Source organism: Pristiophorus japonicus, chromosome 15 (assembly GCF_044704955.1).
Source record: "Pristiophorus japonicus isolate sPriJap1 chromosome 15, sPriJap1.hap1, whole genome shotgun sequence".
NCBI classification, from domain to species: Eukaryota; Metazoa; Chordata; class Chondrichthyes; family Pristiophoridae; genus Pristiophorus; species Pristiophorus japonicus.
The window spans coordinates 69,387,472-69,404,092 of record NC_091991.1 but is presented as its reverse complement, the minus strand read 5'-3'; the positions used below and the strand labels follow the sequence as shown (position 1 = coordinate 69,404,092).

The 16,621-nt window shown below is 44.4% G+C and overlaps 1 protein-coding gene across 1 annotated transcript in view; it reads right to left on the bottom strand.

Moving 5' to 3' along the window:
- ptprz1a (protein tyrosine phosphatase receptor type Z1a) overlaps window positions 1-16,621 on the bottom strand; it is a 298,658-nt gene that overhangs the window by 89,575 nt on the left and 192,462 nt on the right. The window contains exon 11 of the mRNA XM_070901676.1: window positions 1,285-1,331. Coding sequence (XP_070757777.1) covers window positions 1,285-1,331 — 47 coding nt within the window. The remainder of the gene's footprint in view (window positions 1-1,284; window positions 1,332-16,621) is intronic.

Sequence of the window (16,621 nt, the reverse complement as noted above, 5' to 3'; positions counted from 1 at the left end):
CTCCACCCGACTGGATCTAAAACTGCCCATTTGCCCATTCACGTCATTTTCCGAGGACCGACTCACACTAGCAGCCACCAGGCTTCCCACTCCAAAGATTAATGATTGGGGGAAAACCTGAAAAAAGAGCTCCTCCTCGGCTAACCCTAATGGTACTTGGGGAGGAGTATAAGGGAGGAGGCACTATGAGGTCACTCCCACTTCATTTAAATTGAGTTTGAGTACTTGCACTTATGGTAGTGCAAATCTCCACCTCCCTTTTTCGTCTGCTCTGAGCTCGGGAATTCAAGTGTTCGCCTGGTGCAAAGCACAGAAAAATGGACCTGCTTTCAGTTCTATTTTCATCCCTGTTTAAGTAACAGTACCACCTCACGAGAGAAGGGCAGCTTAATATCATTTCTCAACTGCATAAAACTTGACCACAATTCTTGGCAGGATAATATGTCTCACTGTGACCTGAGAATACAACTTGGACCAGAGAAATGGTGAAGAGCGGAGAACCACGAACAGAAATGAAGTGGAGGAAAGGGAATCATTTGATGGAAGGATAGCAACTTACTCCCGGGATTTAGTTTTCTGCTGCCTTGAAGTTGATACTAGTAACAAAATACAGTGGACAAAGGAATTTCATGATAGCATTAACAATGAAGTTACACTGGACAGTATGATAATAGACAGACACACTCAATACAATTACTGTGCAATGTAATTTCAAGACATTTGGAAAGAACTATCCATGCAGAAGTTCATGCTGATGAGTGTCTATTTTGGACTATACTGTTCCAAATGCTTAAAATCTCAAAAACAGTAAAATATATTAATTAATTGGATTTAGGTAGTGTACAAGTAATTTATATCATAATCTATTAAATAATAGTTGGAAAATAATGAAAACCTCAAAACACTTTTAAGGTCGTCATGCTACCTTTAATTTTACACTCATCTTGACAGTCCTTGCAACTTGCTTTTCCAACCGATACAGATCTGCCAACACTCAACATGAAATCAACAGCAACCTTCAAATGGAAAGGTTTAAAAAAAGACTGTACATTTCATTTTAAAAATGGGATACAGATAGGAGGGAGTTAAAAGTAGTAACAATACTTCTTGATACAGTTGATTATGCTTCAATTGTTCACGATTTGTTCTTGTGGTTTAAGTCATCTTTTGAAGCCTTTGAATGTCGCACTGAATTAGAACTCCCTCCTACCTGAATCTATATACAAAGTAATTCTTTAAAGATGGGAATAGATAGCCAAAGCATAATTTAAATATTTTCATTACCTCCGGGTCATCAAAGGTGTCATTAAAATTAAGAAATGTACCAAAATCTGTAATACAGAACAAAAAAAAAAGCATTAGACTACAAAATAACATTTAAAGATGAAAACAAGTTCACTTCAGAACAAATGGAATTCTTAGCAAGGTACAATTTTCCACATTTGTGATGTAATTGTTTAAATTGATGTATCATGATGTGCGATGCCCGTCAAAATGCAATGATTACATTTTATGGGCCCAAGTTTCCACACGATAAAAAACAGCGGCGGAAAAAAACCGCACGATTCTGGAGCGCCCTGCAGCTCCATGTCTGTTTGGCGCGGCGCCCAGGGGGGCAGAGCCTACCATTCGCGCCAATTTTGTAAGTGGGAGGGGGCGGGTACCATTTAAATTAGTTTTTTTCCTGCCGGCAACGCTTCGCGTGCGCGTTGGAGCGTTCGCGCACACGCAGTGTGAAGGAAACATTGGCACTCGGCCATTTTTGTAGTTCTTTGTAGCTGTTTAATTTTTGAACATTTTTTAATAAAAGCACATTGCCATCAGCACATCAGCACTGAGGCTTCTTGCAGCAGTGAGAAGGCTGCAGGAAGCCTCAGAAGTTGAGGCAGCCGTTTCCCGATGGCCTCCCCCCCCTGCCGTCGGGAAATGGCTGCTCAACTTCTGAGGCTTCCTGCAGCCTTCTCACTGTCTCCTTCCCCCCCCCGCCCGCCGTCGGGAACGGCTTCCTCCCCCCCCGCTGCGTTCGGTCGGTCGGTCGGTCGGGCCCGCACTCCCTCCCTCCACCCCCCCCCCCCCGCCGTCTGGAACGGCTTCCTCCCCCCCCGCTGCGTTCGGTCGGTCGGTCGGTCGGGCCCGCACTCCCTCCCTCCACCCCCCCCCCCCCGCCGTCTGGAACGGCTTCCTCCCCCCCCGCTGCGTTCGGTCGGTCGGTCGGTCGGGCCCGCACTCCCTCCCTCCACCCCCCCCCCCCCGCCGTCTGGAACGGCTTCCTCCCCCCCCGCTGCGTTCGGTCGGTCGGTCGGTCGGGCCCGCACTCCCTCCCTCCCCCCCCCCCCCCCCCGCTGCCGTCGGGAACAAACGGCTGCCTCAACTTGTGAGGCTTCCTGCAGCATTCTCCGTGGCTGAAGCACTTTCACACAGGTAGGAAGATGGTTTATTTAATCTTTTCTTTGCTTATAAATGTTTATTCAGGTTGGATTTATTTGTATAATATTTGTATAAGTATAAATAAGGATTTATTATAGACTTTAATGACTTCCCTTCTCCCCCCCACTCCCCCCCCCCCCCCCCCCACCTCGTTCTGGACGCCTAATTTGTAACCTGCGCCTGATTTTTTAATGTGTGGACAAGGTTTTTTCAGTTCTACAAAAATCTTCACTTGCTCCATTCTAAGTTAGTTTGGAGTACGTTTACACTGTGGAAACTTTGAAATCAGGCGTCAGTGGCCGGACACGTCCCCTTTTGAAGAAAAAATTCTGTTCCAAAGTGAAACTGTTCTAACTGACTAGAACTGCAGAAAAAAAAATGTGGAGAATTGCGATTTCTAAGATAGTCTGTTCTCCACCAGTTGCTCCTAAAAATCAGGCGCAAATCATGTGGAAACTTGGGCCCAATATACTGGGCGTATATGCTTATTGAGGGCTTCCCAATGGCTCAGGGGGCGATGTATGGTCGTGAACCATACATATCAAGAAAGGTTCCAGATACAATCCCTGGTCTGTGTTTAAGTAAGTAATCTTAACCAGAATATTGGTGGAGGGACCATACACTCGGGCTCACAGTGCCCTCAGGTGAGGATTGGGAAAAGTAAATCAGCCAGTTATTCTGTTCTTGACTGCTATCTGCTGGAAATTGGACATGTGGCTGTCAGGTAAGGAACGTCCGAGATCTGGGATGAGGTGGAGGAGGGTGCTGCCACCAGGAGATCTGCATGAAGCAGCACGTTCAGGGGATTAGGGGTTAAACTTAAAACAACAAATAATGTATGCTGCTCAGCCTGAATCAAAATGATATTTAAATCCACGAGCCAGGGCAACGGCAATTGGTCTTTCTTTGGGGAACCAACTTGGATGACTTATTGGTTCCAGCAGTGCAAAGGAATCAAACAGGCATGCTCTGATGAAATGATAAGACTGAGGAAGCACTCTGAGATAACGACTGCAGAAGAACCTTAATCCGGCTTCCTCACAGTAACTTAAGGAGTTACTGTTACTATTATTGGATGAAGGCTTAGCAGCAGATTTTCCTCTGATTGCGTTTGGGCATAAAGAATCACCTAAGTACCGTGCATAGAGGAAAGTCAAGCGTCAGGATGTGCATAACGGAACCCACACAATCTGCTGCTACAGGTACTGTAAGGCAGCCTTTAGTCAGCTCATTTTAAATGGGTTAATCCCTTCATTAAAATAATGGACAAAAGAAAGTGGACGAAGGATGCGATAAGCTTCAGTCAGATCATTTCCTGAACAGTAATTTCCTGGTTAGTGACTTTTCAGCTCGTTTCGTCACTGAGGTAACCCGCTCCAACTGTTGGCAAACAAGAATTTAAAGAAAAAATGAAAATGGACAGAAAAAGTAAAATATATTCAAAAGGGAGTTAGATGGCTAAAGGGATCAAGGGGTATGGAGAGAAAGCAGGAATGGGGTACTAAAGTTGCAAAAATGATCAGCCATGATCATATTGAATGGTGGTGCAGGCTCGAAGGGCTGAATGGCCTACTCCTGCACCTATTTTCTATTTCTATGTTTCTAAAGTACAAATTAAGATTAATCTGAATTCTTTGGAAGTTTGTTTTAATCTTTGATGGCAAGATTCCCTCTTTAAGCTGATAAATGTAGGAAATACATTTTTTTGTTAGGTAATGGACTTGTGGAACACAATTATCCAATCAACAGGAACCTATTTCACAAAGCTGTTGGCAACGTGAGTGGAAACATATTATGGGACTGATTTATGAGTTAGGTGCACAATGAGTGGGCAGTGAGCAGAGTGATCACACAGCCTGCCCAGGCATCAACAAGAGGGCCAAAACATTCGGCCTCACCTACATCATTTTGGCAATCTGCCAGCACTCAGCTTGTCGACGAAGGGGGTGGGTGGGATATTGCAGCAGCTCTTGTACAGATCCAAGCCAGAAGTCACAACTTAAAGGGGTGGGCTGCAGAAGGAGTTGCTGAAGCACAGAGCAGCTAACAGTAAATGGAAAGATTTTTGTGTTGCCAGGAGGAGTTAGTCAGACTGAAAACTGCGTCGGGGTCCTACAGATGGCGTAGGACCCCAATTTAAATATTTTAGTAAGGCACCTGCCTGTTCCAGGCAGGACGCTGGCCACCAAATTCGAGGTCTACTCAAAAATTGAGTCAAGCAGGCCACGAGTGGTCAATGAATGGTAGTTATTAAAAAGTAATAAAATTGTCTTTCTACTGAACCTTTTTTCAGCACAAAAAGGACATTGGGCAGATGAAACTTGCCCTCATTATGGGCTCAATTTTCCCCGTTCATTTGCGCTGTTTTTTTGGCATGTGCCGTTTTTTTTTGGCATATTTATTTTTTTCAAAGTTTCCCCCTGCGATCTGCGCCGACGTAACTGACTTAGTTACAATTTTTCTAGGCCAGTTTTTTTTTTAGATCATAAGGGGTGTTCCCTCATGTCTGCGTAGGTTTTTTCAATTGTTCGCAGTTTGGCCAAGATTTTTTTCTCTTAAGTCGGCGTATTTGGCCAATCCTGAAAAACCTTCTGGTGAGTAAAGAAACCAGCACACATTCACAAATCTGTGCTGAAAGATGCCATTGTTTTTAAGTCAAAAATTTTCGAGGGAGTCAAGAACACTGTCAAAATCAAAAATAAAGTTCAACTTTTTTTTTTACCTGTCCACATAGAAGTGTAAACTTGTTGGATTTCAGAAGTTCTTTCATTTTTTAAGTCACTCACACCCCACCAGCGAACATCTTGAAGCAGGGCTGGAGTGTCGTTGGTTTGGCCAGCAGAATCAGCCCCGCGCCCGGACACAGATGCCTGGGGCTTGGCTACAAAACAAGTCATGGGGGTGGGGGTTGGGGGGAAGGAGAGAGAGAGAGCGAGGTGCCGATCGGAAGGCTTGGAGCCCGGGGAAGGGGCGGGAGAGAGAGAAGTCACAAGACTCCAATTAGTAAAGCCGGGGGCGGGGGGCGAGGGGAGAGGAGAGAGAGAGAGAGAGAGAGGGGAGAGAGGTGCCGATCGGAAGGCTTGAAGCCCGAGGAGGGGGAGGGAGAGAGAGAAGTCACAAGACTCCAATTGGGGGGGGTGGGGGGGGGGGCGGGGAGAAAGAGAGGAGAAGTCTCAAGACATTTGGGTCTGGTCCATCCATACAGACTTGGAGAGATACAACTGCGAAACTGTCCTGCCTCCCTGCTTTCCTGCCGTTTTGGGCTTCTTTCAAAGGTTACATTTGTATGGAGGCAATACTGAGTGACATACCTTGTGCGAGCCTTCTGCATCATGGTGCTACATAGGAGACAATTGATTCGACTTCATCACATCAGGAACATCAGAGCCCATATGGTGCTGGGCAGGAGGCCCTTACCCACCTCGGGTATATCGAGACAGGTATTCGTAACACCACCCGAGTGATGCAGACTGATTAAGACTGCGTTTCCGCAAAGAAGTTGCAAATAAGATCTGTGAGTTGATCAAAGCAGACCTGCAACCTAGAAGCATCAGGAGGACTGCTTTGTCAGTTGAAGTGAAGGTTACAGCTGCACTTTCATTCTCTGCCTCCGGATCGTTTCAAGCTCCAACTGGAGATGTGTGCGCCATCTCTCAACATGCAACACATATCTCCATTCAGCAGGTCACGGCTGCACTGTACGCGCGTAGAAATGACTTCAAATAGTTCCCCATGATTGCTCAAGCAATCCATGACAGGGCTGTGGGCTTCTCCAGGATTGCTGGCTTCCCAAAGGTAGAGCTGCATTGATTGTAACCACATCACCTTGCGAGCATCTTTGAAGGATTCCGAGATGTACAGGAACAGAAAAGGCTACCACTCCATTAATGTGCAGCTCGTGTGTGCATCATATCATGTCAGTCGATGCAAGATACCCATGTTAGCACCCATGATGTGTTCATCCTACGGGACAGCATTATATCTGCCATGTTTCAGCAGCAGCAGCCAGAAGGGCACAGCTGGCTAATGGGAGACAAAGGGTATGGCCTCACCACCTGGCCCGGACGGAAGCTGACCGTCAATACAACATGTCGCACATTGTGACGTGCAGCATCGAGAGGACCATTGGCATATTGAAACAGCGTTTCTGATGCCTGGACCATTCCGGAGGCTACTTGCTGTACTCCCCTGGGACTGTCAGTCAGTTCACTGTTGTGTGCTGTATGCTGCATAACTTAGCCATCATGAGGAGGCAGCACCTGGAGTGGAAGAAGACCCACCTGCGGTGAGAGTGGCTGATGATAATGATGTGGAAGATGCAAGTGATGAGCAGGAGGAGGATGATGACAATGATGAGGAAACCATGCAAGTGCCTCAGGTTGGAGTACGATGGTGGAGGAGGGAGGGCCATCGTGCTCCTTTAGCGATTGCTTGAGCCTTGCACCAGCAGTTCATCTGTGAACATTTTGCTGATGCCTGAGGGCTCAGCGACAAGTATTGCACATGGACATGTTTATTATTTGGAGCTGTTCCGTAATGTTGTGTTATGTTAATGGAACATGATTAAGTTTTAATATAAAATATATTTTATTCAAAAATTTACAATGTACTTAACTTCAATAAAATTATTCTTGTATAAAACTTTACTTTAATACTACTCTTTAAGATCACTTAAAAACTTTAAGAACACTTAGAAATTTGTAAATTTATATAACTTACAAAAAACTTTTAACTTGAGAAAAGTTACAACAGTAACAATAATAATAACAACTAACAGCAGCAAAGAAAGGCTGCACCCATCTCTCATCCCCTTTATTCTAAGACTGCCTGCTGCGCTTAGTCTTGGACACTCCACCAACCCTGCCCGCAGGCGGTGGCGCAGTGTTTCTGGGCTTGGTACCAAGCTTATTCTTTCTAACATCTCGGGTACTGTGGACCTCTTGAGGGTGGGAGGCATCAGCGTCAGGCGGCAAGTTGGAGGGTCCGGCTTTGGGCTCGTCAGAGGCTGGTGTGGGGATTGGAGTGGGAGTGACAGTTGATTCTGTCAATGGACATGGGGTCTGGGCGTGTTCCCTTATTGCAGCAGCTAACTCACACATGCCATCCCTCAGGCGCCCTGACAGTGTCTCAACGACCTGCAACATTCCCTCCCTCATGTTTGCCGACGGTGTCTCAGCTACCTGTGACATTCCCTCCCTCATGTTGAGTAAAACTGTCTGAGCTACCTGCAACATTCCCTCCCTCATGGCCAGTGAGGTGATTTGCACTACCTCTGACATGCCCTCCCTTATGGCCACTATTCCTTCACTGAAGACATCGTTCTCATTTCTCATGTCATTGCTGTTACTTCTCCCGACAGTCCCGCTACCTCATCACTCACCCCACTGATGGCGGTCAGAAGTGATCGGGTAAGGTCAATGCTCTCTGCATTCAATGACATAATCTGAACCACATCTGTTAGATCCTGCATCTCAGGAGCGTGCGGTCGAGCTCTACTTCCCCTCCTCCCCATGGGTGTGGCTCGCACCCCAAAACAGGGACCCGCATCCTGGGACGGTGGGGCCCCGGGTGTGTCTCGCTGCAGCACACCACTTGGACCCGCAACCTCGAAGGTGTGAAACCATGGAATGTCCCACCAATACACAAACCACTAGTCATGGAAGGGGCTGTCATTTCCATGAGCGGCACCTCCTCCAAAGTCAGTACAACAGTGGGAGCTTCATCCAACTCGATCCCCCCCCCCTTCGCCCCCATGTTCTTGGTCTGGAGGGTTGGATTAGAAGATGTTCTCCTCTTCAGGCTTATCCTCTTATGAATCTTCTTCTGCATTGTCAGGATTGGCCTCAAGTTCTGCAAAAGATAACAGAGCAATCAAATGGTTAGCTGTAGAGGAGGGGCAGGGTGGGTGGTATGAGTAGACTCACACATTGCAGGCCAGGCAGCAGGCTGATTTGAAGGACCATGATGAAATGGCAGACCAATTGATCAAATACTTTGGTTCTGTCTTCACTAAGGAAGACACAAATAACCTCCCGAATATAATAGGGAACCGAGGGTCTAGTGAGAAGGAGGAACTGAAGGAAATCCTTATTAGTCAGGAAGTTGTGTTAGGGAAATTGATGGGATTGAAGGCCAATAAATCCCCAGGGCCTGATAGTCTGCGTCCCAGAGTACTTAAGGAAGTGGCCCTAGAAATAGTACATGCATTGGTGGGCATTTTCCAACATTCTATAGACTCTGGATCAGTTCCTACGCATTGGAGGGTAGCTAATGTAACCCCACTTTTTAAAAAGAGGGAGAGAGAAAACAGGGAATTATAGACTGGATAGCCTGATATCGGTAGTGGAGAAAATGTTAGAATCAATGATTAAAGATGTAATAGCGGCGCATTTGGAAAGCGGTGACCGGATCGGTCCAAGTCAGCATGGATTTATGAAAGGGAAATCATACTTGACAAATCTTCTAGAGTTTTTTGAAGATGTAACTAGTAGAGTGGACAAGGGAGAACCAGTGGATGTGGTGTATTTGGACTTTCAAAAGGCTTTTGACAAGGTCCCACACAAGAGATTAGTATTCAAAATTAAAGCACATGGTATTGGGGGTAATGTATTGACGTGGATAGAGAACTGGTTGGCAGACAGGAAGCCAAGAGTAGGAATAAACGGGTCCTTTTTCAGACTGGCAGGCAGTGACTAGTGGGGTACCGCAAGGATCAATGCTGGGACCCCAGCTTTTTACAATATACATTAATGATTTAGATGAAGGAATTGAATGTAATATCTCCAAGTTTGCAGATGACACTAAACTGGGTGGCGGTGTGAGCTGTGAGGAGGACGCTAAAAGGCTGCAGGGGGACTTAGACAGGTTAGGTGAGTGGGCAAATGCATGGCAGATGCAGTATAATGTAGATAAATGTGAGGTTATCCACTTTGGTGGCAAAAACAGGAAGGCACAATATTGTGTGAATGATGACAGATTAGGAAAAGGGGAGGTGCAACGAGACCTGGGTGTCATGGTACATCAGTCATTGAAAGTTGGCATGCAGGTGCAGCAGGCGGTGAAGAAGGCAAATGGCATGTCAGCCTTCACAGTGAGAGGATTTGAGTACAGGAGCAGGGAGGTTTTACTGCAGTTGTACAGGGCCTTGGTGAGGCCACATCTGGAATATTGTGTACAGTTTTGGTCTCCTAATCTGAGGAAGGACATTCTTGCTATTGAGGGAATGCAGCGAAGGTTCATCAGACTGATTCCCAGGATGGCAGGACTGATATATGAAGAAAGGCTGGATCGACTAGGCTTATATTCACTGGAATTTAGAAGAATGAGAGGGGATCTCATAGAAACATATAAAATTCTGACGGGATTGGACAGGTTAGATGCAGGAAGAATGTTCCCGATGTTGGGGAAGTCCAGAACCAGGGGTCACAGTCTAAGGATAAGGGGTAAGCCACTTAGGATCGAGATGAGGAGAATCTTCTTCACCCAGAGAATTGTGAACCTGTGGAATTCTCTACCACTAAAAGTTGTTGAGGCCAGTTCGTTAGATATATTCAAAAGGGAGTTAGATGTGACCCTTACCGCTAAAGGGATCAAGAGGTATGGAGAGAAAGCAGGAATGGGATACTGAAGTTGCATGATCAGCCATGATCATATTGAATGGTAGTGCAGCCTCGAAGGGCCGAATGACCTACTCCTGCACCTATTTTCTATGTTTCTATGTTATCCTCTCCCTTGAGTGTGGGCCCAGCTTGTGCAGTACTGATTGCTTTTTTCCAGGCAGGACCCATCAAAGCAACGACCCTCTCTTCCAAGGGTGTCAGTGGGTGCAGATTTGCCTGGCCTCTTCCTGTTCGAGTTCTTTCCCTTTTATTATGTGCCACCTTCCTCTGCAAAGATGAAACTGCAACTTTTTAGAGAGGGTGCCTTTCAGCTGTGTGGGACATATACAGCTGGTCACATTTACAATTGCAATTGCATTGATTTAATGAAAATATTACTTACACTAATTACTTGACCAAGGTCCTGCCACTTCTTTTTACACTGGCCTCCAGATCTTGTGGTGGTCACCACTGTACAGTAATCTTCATTTTTTAGGTGAAACTTTTATGTGACCTCTGCTGGTGTCCAGCTCCTGCCATCTGTTCTCAATCACAGTAACTAGTGCCTCCACTTTTTTCTGTAAGACATTCTTGGTCCTTGCACTGCGTTGTATCTTGTATTGCTCCAGCTGTGGTTTTTCCAATGCTCTCCCAGCACTCCTTCTCTCACACACAACTGGCTCTTTTAAAATGGCCGATTGCCAAATCCGAGCTGTACTGAGCATGCACGTCCATTGGAACGATGTCAAAAACATAACTTTTTTCCCCCGTGCACGCGCAGAAGATACAGCTTCATTTTTCGGCACAGACAGCAGGTTCCACCCCCGAGGTGACTGGACATGCTGCGCGGTGCCAAATTCGAATTATACATCGGGGAAACTTTGGCAAAATATTTCTGCCGCATTTCTGACCTGGAAAAATGAGCATAACTCTGGCAATATGCCAGAAAACAGGCTTGGGGAAAATTGAGCCCTCTGTACTGTAATGTAAGGGAGTCTCATTTTCATTTTTTGTTTGTCAGTAATTGCCATTATGCATCCAAGTAGTCCTCAAATGCTAATATTTGAATTCAATATAATATGTGTATTATACCCATTTCCATAGATGTTAATCTCTAAACTTTATGGCAAATCACAGAAACAATGATAGACTCAGACTCCGTGTGTTTGAATTTTAATGTCTATTGATACAGGCACTAGAATCCAAAGATTTATTCTCATAAGCCTTTTGAAACAGTTCTCCTAAAGGGTTGGTTATGTGCTGCAAGATATGGGAAGATATGCCCCTTCCCTCTCCTCCAGTTATCTGCCTCACCCTCTGAAAGCACAGACTTATGATGGACACCAGTTCCATCTGTACCCTATCCCTCTTGTGCAGGACTCCACAGGGAGTGCTGGCAGACTTTTGATGGTGGGACACCACAGCCAAACCTGATCCTGTCCTCACCCCCATGTCACACATGCACTTACAGTAGGGATCACTAGATAGTGGCCGATTTTTTTCACCTCCCTTGCCCAAGGGTGCTGAGGCTCCTACTGGCATCATGCCTGAGATCAGGAGCAAGATTGTTTCTAAGTAAAACTATATTTTTTAAACCACAGCTCCTATGTACAACAGATGTGTGTGGCACATATCTGAATTTGCATCTTCCATATTCACCATTCTCTGTAGGCAGTTTGCGTATGCATTCTACATTCAAAATAGTTCCCATAATAATAAAAACACTCAATGTCACAGATACATCTATTAACCCAGGTACCAATAGTTTCTTTCGAATATGTTGGGATTTTAAAATTAGAAGGGGATACACAGTTCAACATGTTCTGAAGTAACACTCTGTGTTGAGCGTTAATTAACTGCACACTGTTTTCTGAAAATGAATGCCATTTGTATCATTTATAAATCATACAGCAATATCTCATGTTGAAACAACCTTCATGTCAAAATTAGCTACTGTAATTTGCTACAAATTTCATTCCACTTATTTCTTCAACATATGCTGGGAATCTCTCCAACATAATTCACACTAAATTTTTAAATGACTAGGAAACAGCACATAAAACAATGACAATACAATAACCAGATTATCTTACCTTTTCCTTTGTCGTGTGCAATGCTGAAAAGAAATAGTGATGAGATTCCCAACTTCCTTGTAGTTAGATAACACTGGTTGTGAAGTATTATCCAATTTCAAACCATTCTCAATAGCTTATCAGGCATTTTTCACAATGGTAAGCAAATCCAATTAAAACATAGCTTTGTTTACCACACACATTACACACACCGACACACACATGTCCTGAATAGATACAATGTGGTTCAGCAGATGCTATTATGAGATAATCATTAGAAGTGTGATGTTATTCAAATGTCATAAATTAAGTTTTTGTCATAATATTTCCCATTGTAGTGTGAACAATGAATAAAGCTTACATGGTTAATCTATTAAATATTCTGGATACTCGATGTGGAGACAACACTCATTTTATTCTGCTATTCATTCCAACTCTCTTACACTGAGAGGAGCAAGTGACAGTATCATTCGTTTCCATCCTGACACATGGAGCCCATCACCATGCTTAGGACTCCCCAGTCCAAAACTACTGAGCAATCGATGCAAGTGGAGTTTTCATTGGCGGGATATGGAATCCTCAAGCTCTTCTTGTTGTGACATACCCAACATACCTAAGCCTCCCAAGTATACCTGGAGGTACTGATGGAATTTGACCTGCAGGAAAGCTTCGACCTGAAACACTAATTTTGCTTCTCTCTCCACAGATGCTGCCTGACCCGCTGAGATTTCCAGCATTTTCTGTTTTTATTTCAGAGTCCAGCATCCGCAGTATTTTGCTTTTGTATTACTACCTCATTGGGATTTGTTTACAGTTGAGTGGGAAGAATCCCGGCCCCAGGGACAGATCTACCTTTCAAGGTCCCATCAGTGAGCCAAGGTGTTCAGTAAATAATCAATAGTGCCTGTGATTAGTGCTCGGGCTCAGAAATTGTATTGCAGAGTCTGCAAAGGGAATGAACTTGGTTCCAAATTCCCAATGCCAAGAATATTATCTTGGAACCAACTCAATGCCAAGGAAACACTATTTACCTCCCTCTCCCAAGAATGATCATCACTACTCAGTCATAAGAGAACTGACGTTCACAAGTTTGAACCCTTGCCAGGAGTATCACAATATCAAGAAGTTCTCCTGAGTGGGAGGTGAGCTGCTATACTCACTAAGATATGAGGATATTGCAACATCCTCCTGTTCACAGCATAGATATACATAATGTCCCAATCAAACAATGATTCCACCAATTGGAGTAGCAGAGATCAACAGGACCTCTTTACCCTTCTGCGACCCAATCAATATAGAAAGCGAACCCTAGATACACGACAACAAACTCAGGCACAAGGCCTCAATGTCTTCAGCAATGGTGGGAGGACCTATATGGGTCAGCATGGAAAGTGCCAGCTAGTTTGATGTTATAAAAATCAAAATCCATTGCTACTATCTGATGCACTCATTATGAACTGCTTAAACCAGATTCTCACATGAGAGATCTTAGCAAAGACACAAGGCTGTCATGGGACTTCCACCACCTACACCTGCTGAGAAATTGGTCAGCATAACCCAGAGCCTTCCCATCTGAAATGGCTTCCACCTTTTACCACAAATCCGCCTCAGTTTGGATCTAGATTTTGCATGTGGGCTGAAAGAAACTTCTGTTGCACTCCTGGGAGCTCCAAGCCACAAAAGCAAATAAAAATAAAATATAAAAGAGAAAGAAAACACTCAATGAATCAAAACCAGAATTCTAAATTTTGTTTTACAAAAATTAAGTAAAATGCACTAACAATTTTAAGAGTGTAACACACTGATCATATTAAATATGTTTTTTACCACTGCTGTGTCACTGGATTGTCAACCTCTGTTACATTCTGTAATAATGTCTAAACAAATGTACAAGTAAACAGTATATTAGAAACAATATACAAATAATAGCAGAATGTTAAGCATACATTTTTTAACATGAAAAGATGGCCCTATGAAATAAAAATTCTGAACTTGCAGGAAAGGTGAGTGGTAGTGATTCAACACTGTGCGCTTGGAATGAAATATGGGGGCACTCCCCCCACTCCCCCCACCCCCCCCTCTCCCCGTTTCAAGAGAGTTAACAAGTCCTTTGATCATCCATTTCAGCAATAGAGATTCTACTGTGTGATTCTATTGGGCCAGAGATAGGGGCGGGAAGGGAAGCGGGGAGGACTTTGCAAAGCTCTAAACAAAACACAAGTAGTAAACATTCAAGAAGACATAAAAACATTCAAGAAGAAATAAAAACTAAAACTAAGTCCTACCTTCATATCAAAACTCAGTCCGGGAAGTCAGTGGGCTGGCCGGTGCAACAGAAGTAAGTAAGTCCTGCCCTACTTCCATCTTCAGCCCGGGAACAGTGACGCAGCAAGTCCAGATTCCAGTTTCGGGGTGCCCCATCTCAGCCCCAGCTCCAATCCCTTCCCAAAGAATCCTCTCTGTCTGACCCCACTCCTGTTCCTACTCAGCTTATCTAAAGCTAGCTTTAGGATGTCTTGCCTGGCACTTTGTTTAAAGAAGTGAGGAATGTTGACTAAGTCTTCAACTGAAACACTTTTGTGGCATTGTTTTTCATATCTGACTCCGACCTTCTTTTATGAAGAAAGCACCCAGCTTCACAACCCTCACATTTGTAAACATCGGGATCAGCCTCAGTGCGTTCCACAGCGGGCCCGGCCGGTGCACAAGACCACTCGGTCAGGGATAGGGGTGGAGAGCATCTGGTCCCTCCCACACAAGCTGCAGGACGTGCTGGGGGCAGGAGCTACTGCGCATGCGCGCACAGTCCAACACTCATGTGGAGAGCTGCCGGCACTGTTTCTCGCATAGGGCCCTAGCTCTGCCCCCCAATCGACTGGCCACACTGTGCCAAGCCCCAGGAGAGGCAACACAGCGGCCAGAATCGGGGGACATTTTTTTGACACCCTTTTCAGTCCACAAAGTCGGCGCAAAAGGTGTGGGCCAATTTTGAGCCCACAGTATGGAGTAAAGGAGCAGCAGAAACAGCGACATATGCAAAAAGCAGCATATGCTGAAATGTAGACACAAGGTGGCAGCAAAAATGAATCACACATAGAAATTCTCTACAAGTTATTCCATTTTTAGTGTTGTAAATATGAAATAATCATTCACAGATTGGCTCCATTGTATGATCACCATCATTCACCATGACTATGGCTAGTGATCTGCTTATTTCTACAGAATGGCTGTGAAAATCAATTGAGGTGGCTATTGCAGCATGCTTCTGCTAACATTCCTGAAGAGAATCTGCTCCGTTATGTTGGACCAAATCTCCAGTGTAATTTCCCAAATGCAATCAGGTTAACTTCTCATTGTTGAGTTGAAGGCTCTAAAGATGTACTACTATTGGACATGAATCAATACAAATGTAAGTAACATATCTGATGCCAATCTTCCAGACTATCCTGGTGCCAAATGTGGCTTAGAAAGGAACATTCCTGAGACTGAGTGAGGATCAATACATGAAAATGAAGTATCGCCTTCAATACGCTAAACACACATCATCAGGTGTACATTTACAGGCTTATTACTTATTGATCAAAAGAAAGGACGAATAATGAAAAGAATGATTAAACAATAACACAGACAATTGAACTGTAAGTTTTCTTTGCTGTGTTTTATCGATTGCGACTGTAATTAACTGCTTAAAGTGAATCAAATGAGATCAATCAACACGAAATGAAAACTTGTCTCTCATCTTTCTGGGCTCCGATAATGAATGGAAGGATGGACCAGGATTTAAAGAACTAGATTCTGGTGAGTGCATATAATGTATTAGTTAAACCATAATTACATTTCACAATTAATTAATGAGGATTCAGAGAGGAATCAACCAAAATTGTTTTTTTAATTACCGAAAGCCTCCATTCAAGCCTTGTCCTGCTCCAGACTTTGCAAATCTCCAATTTTAGAATGTTCTTTGGGATTGAATCAGTTAATTCTCGATACTTCCCACCTATCACTTGTAAAAAGTAAAACTGGCTCAAAGGGATTCTTACCAGAACTAGGAACAGCACAGTCTCTCTTAATTATTTCCTGCCCTTCCTTGTAGAAGTTAGATGAAGTGACACAGCATTGTGTTTACGTGACCCATCGTTTAGAGGTTCTCAACTGATAAGAACATAAGAAATAGGTGCAGGAGTAGCCATATGGCCCCTCAAACCTGCTCCGCCATTCAATAAGATCATGACTGATCTGATCTTGGCCTCAACTCCACTTTCTTGCCTGTTCCCCATAACCCTTGACTCTCCTATAGTTCAAGAATGTGTCTATCTCAGCCTTGAATATATTCAATGACCCAGCTTCCAGAGCTCTCGGCGGTAGAGAATTCCAAAGATTCACGACCCGCTGAGAGAAGAAATTCCCCCTCATCTCTATCTTAAATAGGTGACCCGTTATTCTGAAACTATGCCCCCTAGTTCTAGGTTCCCCCACAAGGGGAGACATCCTTTCAGCACTTACCCTGTCAAGCCCCCTCAGAAT